Here is a 13625-nt window from a genome sequence, read left to right on the forward strand (position 1 = left end):
CTACCGTCACTTGCTTACTTGCTTAAATGTTTACTGAGGGTCTGCTCTGAGCTGGATACTCTACTCTTCTCTCCTTGGAGACGAGAATACAGCAGTGACAAAATAAAAAACAACAAATAAAATCCTTGCCTTCTTGGTGTTTATATTCACCTGGGGAGAGACAAACACTAAACAAATCCAGTGGTGATAACTGCTATGGCAGAATATCAAGCAGGGAAGAGAGAAGGGGTGAAGGCATGTGCAAGTTACAACTATAAACAAGGAGGTCAGCGTGGACTGCCACAAAAGAAGGACCTGAAGAAGGTAAGGGAGGAAAGCATGCGGGTATCTGGGAGAAAGAGCATCCCATGATGAGGGAATAGCAAGTGCAAAGACCCTGAGGCAGGTGTCCACTTAGCATGCTTGAGGAGTAGGAAGACTTTGTGGGTTGGAGAAATAGTAATTGAAAGAAGCATAACAATGCAGTACTATTATTCTTATAAATACTAGAATCATTATAGTATAAAGTAGTATGATAACATCAGTTTTTCTAAAATATCAATAGGATAATGCAGCCTTTAAGAGTGATTTCTCCACGTGACTTTTAGATGTTTGTCCTCTAAAGAAAGGCATTCTCATTTCTACCTAGGCGCAGAAATTATTCCACTTGGAATGGTTATTTTGGAATCACAATCCAGTGGAATCTATTTTCTTTGGTTCACGATCCAGTGTTTTAATGCTTACAGGTCTGAGTAGTTTCACATTCTGTAACATATAAGACCGAATTTCATCTCTTGTTTATGAGGAAAGCTAGAAGCCAAATTCTCAAGCAATAAAGTTGAGTCATTTGTAGTCACCATTCTTTCCTCCTTCAAGTCTTCTCAGAACAAATTCCTAGGGTTTATGACTTCTTTATTTCTATTCCCAAATACTTCAACACTTAAATATTATGGAAGCTTGTGTTCTCATCCAAATTATGATTTCTATTGAAGTTTTGTTCAACAAAATTCAGGGTTCTGTGCAATAAATTCTTCTGATGTAGATGATATTTTGATTTACTTCTGTAAATATTTTTAAAACAGAGTAGAGCATCTAAACAATTGTTAAATGTTTGTCTAGAATCTGCTTTAGAGTAAAGTCTCTGCCAACAACCATTATTTTCTTGCCGTCTGGAATGGGTGACTTTTTCATGCACTTTTCAGTCTGTTTTCTCAGCAATAAAATGATAACAAAACCCAAACCAGGAGATTATGATTTTAACATACTTTATTTAAAAAGTACACAGTTTTAAATTGGTTTCAATGGGTTTCAAGCAGAAGGGATGCTGCCCACTTGCAGCCCCGTTTCTGATGAAGGATGATAATAATGTAGCAAACTCACATTTGCATGACTGGCAAAGTAAAAAGATAACTTTTCTGTCAACATATTTTTAAGAGTTTGTATCACGCACAGTTTAAAATCATGAGATGCTGATGGTTGGACTATATTTCATGTCTCCTATGTCGCACCATAGTTTGGTTCACAGTTTATCCATAATTTAGCATGCCAAGAGAACATCTCCATCAGTGTCACCTTGAGAAGAGCATCAAAAGCAGAGGGAACAGGATCAGGACCATCTTGGCCTTGAGATTCGGTGCACCCCCACACTCCCTCGCATTCTCCTACAGGGAAAGGCAGGGTTGGTTAGAGCAGAGACAGATTCCAAGATGCCTTAAACTTCCCAAGGTATGTGGCGTCCCCAGATCTCTCCCTGCTCTTCAGCATATGAACAAAATCATTTGGAATCTAGATAATGTCCAGGAAATGGACTTGTGTACATTTCATCACATTAGTAAAGACAATCTCTGACTTCACTTGTCAATGCATAAAATATGCAAAATGACTTTTTGCATACTACAATGCAGAACACTCAAGAGGTAAAGGACTGTTGGTAGAGATGTCTGTTGTGATTATTTTATAAAAGCAAAATATTGACCTTCTAAGTAAATGATCACATCTCAGATCATTTCAGAGACTTGGCTATGGAAGGTTTTATTAACACGTGTGACTTCTTTTTAATTTCAGGGAAGGGAGGTTCTGTTTTCCAAAAATGAAATCATATTATTTACTCCTTTCTGTACCATGATTTTCATCTACTAATTGACAGAAATTTCTCCATGTTCATTATTGTAAGTTTCTTTTATTCATTCTTTTTTTTTTTTTCTTACTGATGGTTGTTCATCTTCTCAGGTGTTCTCTACTGTTACAAAGAGTGTTGAATGCAAGTCCTTCGCCAAACTTGGTATTTGTTCCTGCTCTGGCCTAAGGTAAAGATGTCCAGGAATAAGAGTGAAGAGCTAAAGGATATTTTTGCCTTCAATGGCTATTGCCAGATACTTCATTGGTACCTGTATTTTCTGATCATCCAATGACTTGTATCTTTCATGTCCTTGGTTAATTGTTTCTTTTTTTTTTAAGATCTTTTTTTAATATATATAGTTCATTTTTAAAGTCTTTACTGAACTTGGTACAACATTGCTTCTGTTTCTTAAACTTTGGTTTCTTGGCCATGAGGCATGCAGGACCCCAGTTCCCCAGCCAGGGATTGAACTTGCACCCCCTGCAGTAGAAGGCAAAGTCCCAACCACTGGACCTCTAGGAAAGTCTCAGAGCTTGGTCTATTTTTAAATGCAGTTTTTCTTCATTAATTTAAAGAGCTCTTTATGCTTTCATTTATAAATGTTCTCAGGTTCTATAAATTGGATACTGACTCTCAGTTATCCTTTTTACCAAAGGTTATAATTTTTATATAGTTAAATAAATCTGTTTTTCTTCCATTTTTTCTGGTCTTGGATAGGAAGGTCTCTCCAATACCTAGAATTTTTTTTTTTCTTTTAGAAATGTCATTGGCATATAATTGATCTACAATGTTGTATTAATTTCTGTTGTACAACAAAGTGTACTATATATATATGCATATATATGGTATGCATATTTATGCACATATATGCATAAAATACCCATTTTATTTTCCATTATGGTTTATCACAGAATGAGTAAAGTTCCTTGTGCTATACAGTAGGACCTTGTTGTTTATCCACCCCATTTATAATAGCTTTCACTTGTTAACCCCAAATTTCCAATCCTTTCCCCCCACCTCTATATCTGTCATTTTGTTTCTGTTTTGTAGATATGCTCATTTGTGACATATTTTAGATTCCACATATAAGGGATATCATATGGTATTTGTCTTTCTCTTTCTGATTTAGTTCAGCTAGTATAATAATCTCTAGGTTCCTCCATGTTGCTTCAAATGGCATTATTTCATTCTTTTGTATGGCTGAGTAATATTCCATTATATATATATACACACACTACACATCTTTATAGATTCATCTGTTGGTGGACACTTAGATTGTTTCTATGTCTTGCCTACTGTAAACAGTGCTGTTGTGAAGACAGGGGCGCATATATCTTTTCAAATGATATTTTGGTCTGGATACATGCCCAGTAGTGAGACTGCTGGATCATATGGCAACCCTACTTTTACCTTTATGAGGAACATCCATATTGTTTCCCGTAGCGGCTGCGCTAATTTACATTCTGATCACAGTGTAGGAGGGTTCCCTTTTCTCCACATTCCCTTCAGCATTGTTATTTGTACACCTTTTAGTGATGGTCATTCTGACTGGTATAAGGTGGTGTCTCATTGTAGTGGTGATTTGCATTTCTCTAATAATTAGTGAGGAGAAGGCAATGGCACCCCACTCCAGTACTCTTGCCTGGAAAATCCCATGGACGGAGGAGCCTGGTAGGCTGCAGTCCATGGGGTCGCTAGGAGTCTAAGTGATGATGAGTATCTTTTCATGTGCCTGTTGGTCATCTGTATGTCTTCTCTGCAGAAATGTCTATTTAGGTCATCTGCTCATTTTTCAACTGGGCTCCCTGGCTTTGTTTTGTTTTTGAGTTGTATGAGCTGTTGTATATTTTGGAAATTAAGCCCTTTCAGTTGCATCATTTGCAAATATTTTCTTCTACCCCTTAGGTATTCCTTTTGTTTTGTTTATAGTTTTCTTTGCTGTATAAAAGCTTATAAGTTTGACTAGGTCTCATTTGTTTATTTTTACTTTATTTCTATTGCCTTAGGAGAATGACCTAAGAAAACATTGGTACAATTTATACCAGAGAATGTCTTGCCTATGTTTTCTTCTAGGAGTTTTATGGTGCTATGTCTTATATTTAAACCTCTAAGGCATTGTGAATTTATTTTCATGTATGGTGTGAGGATGTGTTCTAACTTCACTGATTTACATCTGACTGTCCAGCTTTCCCAACACCACTTGTTGAAGAGGTTATCTTTTTCCCATTGTATATTCTTGCCTCCTTTGTTGAAGATTAATTGACATAGGCGTGTGGGTTTATTTCTCGGCTTTCTATCCTGCTCCATTATCCATATGTCTGTTTTTGTGGCAACGCTATGCTGTTTTGATTACTATAGCTTTGTAGCACTGTCTTAAGCCTGGGATGGTGATGCCTCCTGCTTTGTTCTTTTTTCTCAGATCAGCTTTGGTGATTCTGGGTCTTTTATGGTAACATATAAACTTTAAGATTATTTGCTCTAGTTCTGTGAAATGTTGTGGGTGTTTTGATAGAGAATCTGTAGACTGCTTTGTGTACTATGTCCATTTTAATAATGCTAATTCTTCCAATCCAGAAGTATGGGTCCAATCCCCAGAATTTCTTATGAGACCATCATTTACCATTCAGGTCCATTCTATGTTCTCCCCTTTGAACTGAACTTCTGTCATACGTAAGAGTATCTATTCTTTTCCACTGACTTCATCCTACTGGGTCTAGAACCTTAAAGAAAAAAACAGTGGTTTTTTTTTTTTTTTTTGGTCATTGTTGTTGCTCTCTTGTTTTTTAGTGTTTATCATGTATCTAGTTTCCAAAGCAAGTTGTCTTATTAATTTTAAAAGATTTTTACTCTTGTGAATTTAATGCTAAGTATGCAGTTCCGCCAGGGACGGCTGCCGGGAGGAGCAACCCAACGTCCAAGGTGCGGTGGCTGCCCGTGCGCAGGAGGGCCTAGAGGAGCTATCCAACACTGAAGGTCAGGAAGGGTGGAGGTGAGGAGATACCCCTGGCCTGAGGTAAGAAGCGGTGGCTGCGCTTTGCTGCAGCAGCCGTGAAGAGATACCCAACGCCCAAGGTAAGAGAAACCCAAGTAAGATGGTAGGTGTTGCAAGAGGGCATCAGAGGTCAGACACACTGAAACCATACTCACAGGAATCTAGTCAATCTAATCACACTAGGACCACAGCCTTGTCTAATTCAATGAAACTAAGCCATGCCCGTGGGGCAACCCAAGACGGGCAGGTCATGGTGGAGAGATCTGACAAAATGTGGTCCACTGGAGAAGGGAATGGCAAACCCTTCAGTATTCTTGCCTTGAGAACCCCATGAACAGTATGAAAAGGCAAAATTATAGGATACTGAAAGAGAAACTCCCCAGATCAGTAGGTGCCCAATACGCTACTGGAGATCAGTGGAGAAATAACTCCAGAAAGAATGAAGGGATGGAGCCAAAGCAAAAACAATACCCAGCTGTGGATGTGACTGGTGATAGAAGCAAGGTCCGTTGCTGTAAAGAGCAATATTGCATAGGAACCTGGGATGTCAGGTCCATGAATCAAGGCAAATTGGAAGTGGTCAAACAAGAGATGGCAAGAGTGAATGTCGACATTCTAGGGATCAGCGAACTGAAATGGACTGGAATGGGTGAATTTAACTCAGATGACCATTATATCTACTACTGTGGACAGGAATCCCTCAGAAGAAATGAAGCAGCCATCATGGTCAATAAAAGAGTCTGAAATGCAGTACTTGGATGCGATCTCAAAAACAACAGAATGATCTCTGCTCGTTTCCAAGGCAAAACATTCAATATCACAGTAATCTAAGTCTATGCCCCAACCAGTAACGCTGAAGAAGCTGAAGTTGAATGGTTCTATGAAGACTTACAAGACCTTTTAGAACTAACACCCAAAAAAGATGTCCTTTTCATTATAGGGGACTAGAATGCAAAAGTAGAAACTCAAGAAACACTTGGAGTAACAGGCAAATTTGGCCTTGGAATACGGAATGAAGCAGGGCAAAGACTAATAGAGTTTTGCCAAGAAAATGCACTGGTCATAGCAAACACCCTCTTCCAACAACACAAGAGAAGACTCTATACATGGACATCACCAGATGGTCAACACCAAAATCAGATTGATTATATTCTTTGCAGCCAAAGATGGAGAAGCTCTATACAGTCAACAAAAACAAGACTAGGAGCTGACTGTGGCTCAGATCATGAACTTCTTATTACAAAATTCAGACTTAAATTGAAGAAAGTAGGGAAAACCACTACACCATTCAAGTATGACCTAAATCAAATCCCTTATGTTATACAGGGAAGTGAGAAATAGATTTAAGGGCCTAGATCTGATAGATAGAGTGCCTGATGAACCATGGAATGAGGTTTGTGACATTGTACAGGAGACAGGGATCAAGACCATCCTCATGGAAAAGAAATGCAAAAAAGCAAAATGGCTGTCTGGGGAAGCCTTACAAATAGCTGTGAAAGAAGAGAAGTGAAAAGCAAAGGAGAAAAGAAAGATATAAGCATCTGAATGCAGAGTTCCAAAGAATAGCAAGAAGAGATAAGAAAGCCTTCCTCAGCGATCAATGCAAAGAAATAGAGGAAAACAACAGAATGGGAAAGACTAGGGATCTCTTCAAGAAAATTAGAGATACCAAGGCAACATTTCATGCAAAGATGGGCTCGATAAAGGACAGAAATGGTATGGACCTAACAGAAGCAGAAGATATTAAGAAGAGGTAGCAAGAATACACAGAAGAACTGTACAAAAAAGATCTTCATGACCCAGATAATCACGATGGTGTGATCACTCATCTAGAGCCAGACATCCTGGAATGTGAAGTCAAGTGGGCCTTAGAAAGCATCACTATGAACAAAGCTGGTGGAGGTGATGGAATTCCAGTTGAGCTATTCCAAATCCTGAAAGATGATGCTGTGAAAGTGCTGCACTCAATATGCCAGCAAATTTGGAAAACTCAGCAGTGGCCACAGGACTGGAAAAGGTCAGTTTTAATTCCAGTCCCAAAGAAAGACAATGCCAAAGAATGCTCAAACTACCACACAATTGCACTCATGTCACATGCTAGTAAAGTCACGCTCAAAATTCTCCAGGCCAGGCTTCAGCAATACGTGAACCATGAACTTCCTGATGTTCAAGCTGGTTTTAGAAAAGGCATAGGAACCAGAGATCAAATTGCCAACATCTGCTGGATCATGGAAAAAACAAGAGAGTTCCAGAAAAACATCTATTTCTGCTTTATTGACTATGCCAAAGCCTTTGACTATGTGGATCACAACAAACTGTGGGAAATTCTGAAAGAGATGGGAATACCAGACCACCTGATCTGCCTCTTGAGAAATCTGTATGCAGGTCAGGAAGCAACAGTTAGAACTGGACATGGAACAACAGACTGGTTCCAAATAGGAAAAGGAGTATGTCAAGGCTCTATATTGTCACCGTGTTTATTTAACTTCTATGCAGAGTACATCATGAGAAATGCTGGGCTGGAAGAAACACAAGCTGGAATCAAGATTGCCGGGAGAAATATCAATAACCTCAGATATGCAGATGACACCACCCTTATGGCAGAAGTGAAGAGGAACTAAAAAGCCTCTTGATGTAGTGAAAGTGGAGAGTGAAAAAGTTGGCTTAAAGCTCAACATTCAGAAAATGAAGATCATGGCATCTGATCCCATCACTTCATGGGAAATAGATGGGGAAACAGTGGAAACAGTGTCAGACTTTATTTTTCTGGGCTCCAAAATCACTGCAGATGGTGACTGCAGCCATGAAATTAAAAGATGCTTACTCCTTGGAAGGAAAGTTATGACCAACCTAGATAGCATATTCAAAAGCAGAGACATTACTTTGCCAACAAAGGTCCATCTAGGCAAGCCTATGGGTTTTCCAGGGGTCATATATGGATGTGAGAGTTGGACTATGAAGAAAGCTGAGCACCGAAGAATTGATGCTTTTGAACTGTGGTGTTGGAGAAGACTCTTGAGAGTCCCTTGGACTGCAGGGAGATCCAACCAGTCCATTCTAAAGGAGATCAGCCCTGGGTGTTCTTTGGAAGGAATGATGCTAAAGCTGAAACTCTAGTACTTTGGCCACCTCATGCGAAGAGTTGACTCATTGGAAAAGGCTCTGATGCTGGGAGGGATTGGGGGCAAGAGGAGAAGGGGACAACAGAGGATGAGATGGCTGGATGGTGTCACTGACTCGATGGACGTGAGTTTGAGTGAACTCCGGGAGTGGGTGATGGACAGGGAGGCCTCTCGTGCTGCGATTCATGGGGTCGCGAAGAGTCAGACACAACTGAGCGACTGAAGTGAACTGAACTGATGCAGTTCTGGGAAGAAGGAAACAGCAACCCATTCCAGTATTCTTGCCCGGGGAATCCTCTGCACAGAGGAGCCTGGTGGGCTGTGTCTGTGGGGTCGCACAGAGTCGGACATGACTGAAGGGACTTAGAATGCATGAATGCACTGGAGAAGGAAATAGCAACCCACTCCAGTATTCTTGCCTGGAGAATCCTGGGGATGGAGGAGCCTGGTGGGCTGCCGTCTATGGGGTCGCACAGAGTCAGACACAACTGAAGCAACTTAGCAGCAGCAGCACCATGCAGTTCTGGTTTCAAATGAAGTGGCTTTATTGTTTCCCGACAATCGTTCATATTTCTATTTTACATAGACCTTTTACTAGAGGTGATCATTGGATTTTATCAAAAGCCTTTACAGCATATGTTATTGAACTCTCCCTTGAACATAGAAACAAACATTCTCAATAAATTCCAAATTCTTCTTAGCAGTACACTGACTTTAAAATATTTTGTAGTATTTGGATAGTTTAAATAACATTAAAATTATTTGGTATTTACAGGTGACATTAACACTCAGTGGGCTACGGTGGCATTTTACAAAAAATAAATATCCTCTCAGTATCCCTATAATAATTGGTCTAGGCCAGTTTTCTATTTTTCAAGATGGAGGTGGAGTATTTTTAAATTGTAATTTTGTTACTATATTTAAATTTTTTTGCCTACAACTTTGAAGGACATAATTCACCTACATCTATAAGTTTACTTTTTTACTACAAGCTTAATTTTTTCTCTGATCATCACTTTTGGTGTAAATGTAGTGCCTTTATAGTTGTGACCTCATGTGTTACAGGGAGTTTAAAGGCTTATCATCCCACATTTAGATACTGCGACTCTTGATCTGACATTAGTATTGTGACTTTTGCTTTACATGATTTTTTCATAAGTAAAAGGCTGTCTAAAAGTAAGCAAGGGAAAATAACTTTAACTACAATTTGAAATAAGTAAAACAAGATAGTCAGAGCCACTTTATGTGTAATAGTGGAAAGTGGTAAAACTATAGCACATTTGTAAAAGGGAAGATAGTAAAGAGGCTTTTAAAAAATACATGTGAATATAATAAGAAAAGACTATTAAGTAAAGACTAAATAAGAAGGCATTGAGAGGCTGAATGTAGAGTACCATTAGCCTTCCAATATATTATTTCTTGGTTTGCCTGAAAGGGATGATTTTCTCAAGAGTAAACTTTTGAGCTATAGTTCTCTGATGGCTGTGAGATCCTCATGGAGAATCTGATGGTAAAAGAGTAGGAGGGGGTATCAGATTACCTCAGGATGGAAGCCATGACAAGATTCCGGACGCCTTCTGATCTTCTGGGCCTTTAAACGTTCACACTTAAGCGATTCATTATGTTGACTGTAGTTAAGGCATATTTCCAAGACGCTCCTTTTCCTTATTCTGCATTTCAGATGTCAAAACTTGGCACTTAGTTCCCTTAACACCTGCTCTCTAACAGTGGAAAGAATATCATCTCTCCCTCTCTGAGATTCCTCCCCTGGGTTTCCTACTGTTGCTCTCCCTTACCAGCTTCATCAGTCATGGCTGGACTGACACACAAAAGGATATACCTGATTTCAATGGGTGCCATGGTGATGGGGGCCACAGACTCACAGAGGCAGCTGCTGTCCACCACCACCATGAACAAATTGCTGCTCGGGATCTGCTGGATGACAAAGGACCTGTTGGAACAAGAGGCAGAGAGAGAGTGAGTGGTCATTTACCATCCCCCAAGTTAATAGCCATGAGGAAAACTTCCTCCAGAGTGGGACAACTGCTATAGTATTTTGGAAAACAAATTTCAGAGACTGGTTTACTACTCAAGTTGCCTCTTTCCATGAGGCTCTTCATTTCAAATCCAAAGCTTCACTAAGAAGACAATAGCTATGTCCATACGTAGCTCACACAACTCATCTTGGAAAGACTAGACTTTATGTGCATGAAACAGGAGAGTCAGAGTTGGCTAAAGTACCTCAGTTTCTAAGCTGTAAGAGGTTATGCTTTTCCAAGACTCATTTTCTTCTTCTAGGGCTTAAAAACCATTGCAAGTTGCATTTGATGTTCTTCTGAGTGTATGTTTCTCTCCTCCTCACCTCAAGGATAGACTGAAGCCATGCCATAGTAATTATAAAAGAACATGAACTTCCTAGACCTTTCCCTCAATCACTTTGCACAATGTCTGCCCATAACAGAGGTATATTGCTTAGGATGAAATCAAGGCTAGTTGGTTAAGGAGCTCCAGTCGTCTCAGAGACCAGGTCATGCTGGCACAAAGGCCATGCTACTCATGATTTTGGTGTTCTCGCAAGGGAAGATGAGCACACACATTTCGACTCTGCCATCTTGGGCATTCCGTCCTCACTTTTTTTTTTTTAATCTTCTGGGCCCATATGTACACTTAGTCCAACATAAGTAAGTTTAATGATACCTCTTTCTCATCTGGCCCACTACACGAAATGACAATCATCATAATAATACTCCTTGAATCAGAAATACCAGCTCTTTGGAGGAACAAGTTGGAGAACAAATCCCATATTCTTCTAGAGCAAATAGATTAACTGAATATTTACCCCCAAGTCCAGAATCCTGTCACATAAACTTTTCATGATATTTTCACCAAATTCAGTTTACTCAGTTGAACTAGACCATAATCTTAAAAAAATGGCCAATTTCTCTATAAGTTATCTTTATTCATCTTCCTCTCAGTAAATGTATTCTATTCTTTAGAGTATATATAGTATAATAAGATATGACATGAATTTTTATGATCATGATGTACAAGCTGATAGAAATACCAAAAGTATTTGATGGACACATGACTTATTTATTAATAAAATTGAAAGCAAAAACTTTACAGACCTAAGTAATCCAGAATATGCTATTTTCAAATGCAGGGAACTGCAACACGTTCCAAAGAGCAGAAAGCATCAATTACATATTCTTTTAAAGTTGGATAAAATTAGAAATTAATAGCAAAAAATATAAACAATGGAAATTAATAGTTAAAAATACATCCAGTTAATCCTTGTGAATTTGAGAACAGCCCAATCTGTGCAGTGTGACCTTAAATATTTTTTATTGGGAAAAAAATCTGCAAATAAATGAACTGTGTTTTTGAAACAAGAAGCTGGAAAAGTGAGAACATAAACCTGTACCTGTATCCTACCCTCAGTCTCCCTTGTGGTGTACTGGGACTGAGGACTGATGCCCCTCTCCAGAGTCCAGCCCCCAGGCTCCTGCAAGGATGTGACTGATGGACGAGGAGAGAGGTGATCATTGCATATATAAGTGGTTCCTCCTGTCTTTCTAGCCATTCTCTTCAATTTACACAAACTCCCTTAGCTTACCTTTAGCTACTACCCTGTTTCCCTGTCCTCATTTACGGTACAACTCCTAAGAAGAGGTACTGACAATCGCTCTCTCTCTCTTTCATTTTTTTCTCTTTCCCTCTCTTTCAGGTTCTCTACTTCCTCACTTCTTTCCTTTCACAAATCTACTCCAATAAGGTTGTTGTCCTTACCACACTCTTGAATCGGTTCTTATCAAGGACACCAAATAAACAACCACACTGCCTTTCTTCTCAAATCTCTTTGCCTCCACTTTCTCCTTACCTGCTCACTGTCTGCCCCCTGACAGCAAAGTGTGGTTTCCATGGGAAAAAAGCTGCTTGTGTCTGCCCATGGTGACCTTTTATCCCCAGCACCTAGAGTTATGCCTGGGACAGAGCAGATGCTCAGTAAATATTCACTGAGCCAATGACAGAATGAATTTATAAAGATAAAAGAAGAAGAAAATGCAAGTAAAAATGTGAAGATAACTAGAAGAATCAAACTCAGGCTTAAAAGAACAAGGACATAAGTCTACTTCTGACACTCCTGATCAAGAAAAAGAAGTTACAAAGTTACAGTAAAACCCAAAAGAGACAGAGGCATTGTAAACCTTTGAGTATTATGTATATCATTACAAATAATTTGAAAACTTAGAGCAAACACACGTTGGAGGATAATGTATAAATTATCAACATTTGGTCAGGCTATAAAAACACAAGCAAACCAACTGCATGAAAAAAATCTGAAATGCTCATTGAGAATCTACCCACAAATCAAAACTACCAAATCACCCAAAGAACAGATATCACTGTGTTTGTAGAAAATCCATATGAACCCACTGACCAACTATTAGAACACAGAAAAGAACCAAGCAAGTTAACCAGTTACATAATCAGCATATAAAACCACAGTCTTTCCTTGACACTGGCAATAACCAATGAAAAACTACTTAAGAAATAAAGAACCATTGATAGTATCAATAATTACTGTGAAATGCCCAAGAGTAAATCTAGTAAAAGATGTTTCTCTATGAAGAAAATGATCAAACTTTACTAAACATAAAAAAAAACACTAATTCCACAGCGGTGGTGAAAGAGAACAGTTATATATTAAAGGTGTCATTCTCCTTCAAGTAATCTTTTAATTCAAAGTAATCCCAATAAAATCCCAACAGGAATTTTGATGGAATTTGAGGTGATGATCCTAAGATTTCATATAAATATAGTCTGGACAACTGTATAAAATTGAGTTTATAAGAAAAAAAGAGAGAAGAAGGAAATTGTTTGCCCCTAATTAGTATTAAAACCCATGAGATAATTTACAGAAGAGGAAACACAGATGGACAGCTGATATGTAAAAGGGGTCCAATCTCACTAAAATTAAGTATGTGTAAATTAAAATGAAATTGAAATAATCAAACTCATTTTTTACCATCAGAATGGCAAAACTTTATGGTAATATCAAATGACTGAGAGTTTGAAGAAGTGACTATTATTTTACACTGTTGGTGGGAAAGTAAACTTTTATAGGCAATATATGAATAATTTGTTACTGTTTCAGTGAAAATGATTTAGATCCTACTTTTCCAGTAGTTTTACTTCTCAGTAAGAGAAATTATTGTTCAAGAACCCAAGAGGACATATAAAGATGCTCTTGGTAACCTTGTTCGTGGAGAGGAGGAAAAAACAAAAGCCATCTGCAAGTCCATCAGTAGAGGAATGATTAAATAAGCAACAGTGTATCTCTTCCATGGTTTACTTGGCAACACTTGAAAGGGTAAAAGATGTCTATGTAGTGTTATAAAAGATATCCAAA

At 38.6% G+C, this 13625-nt stretch overlaps 1 protein-coding gene across 2 annotated transcripts in view; it reads right to left on the bottom strand.

The window, feature by feature from the left end:
• Positions 1–1227: 1227 nt before the first annotated feature.
• The window catches only part of CACNA2D3 (calcium voltage-gated channel auxiliary subunit alpha2delta 3), a 900680-nt gene continuing 888282 nt past the window's right edge, over positions 1228–13625 (bottom strand). For both annotated transcript variants that reach the window (XM_086367461.1, XM_086367460.1), the window contains 3 exons: positions 10048–10163; positions 9753–9832; positions 1228–1640 (listed from right to left, as the gene is read on the bottom strand). In XM_086367461.1, coding sequence (XP_086223587.1) covers positions 1548–1640; positions 9753–9832; positions 10048–10163 — 289 coding nt within the window. In that variant the 3' untranslated portion in view covers positions 1228–1547. The remainder of the gene's footprint in view (positions 1641–9752; positions 9833–10047; positions 10164–13625) is intronic.

This window comes from Bos grunniens, chromosome 22, assembly GCF_055505025.1.
Source record: "Bos grunniens cultivar Pamir isolate PY7600 chromosome 22, Bosgru_T2T1.0, whole genome shotgun sequence".
Taxonomy (NCBI): domain Eukaryota; kingdom Metazoa; phylum Chordata; class Mammalia; order Artiodactyla; family Bovidae; genus Bos; species Bos grunniens.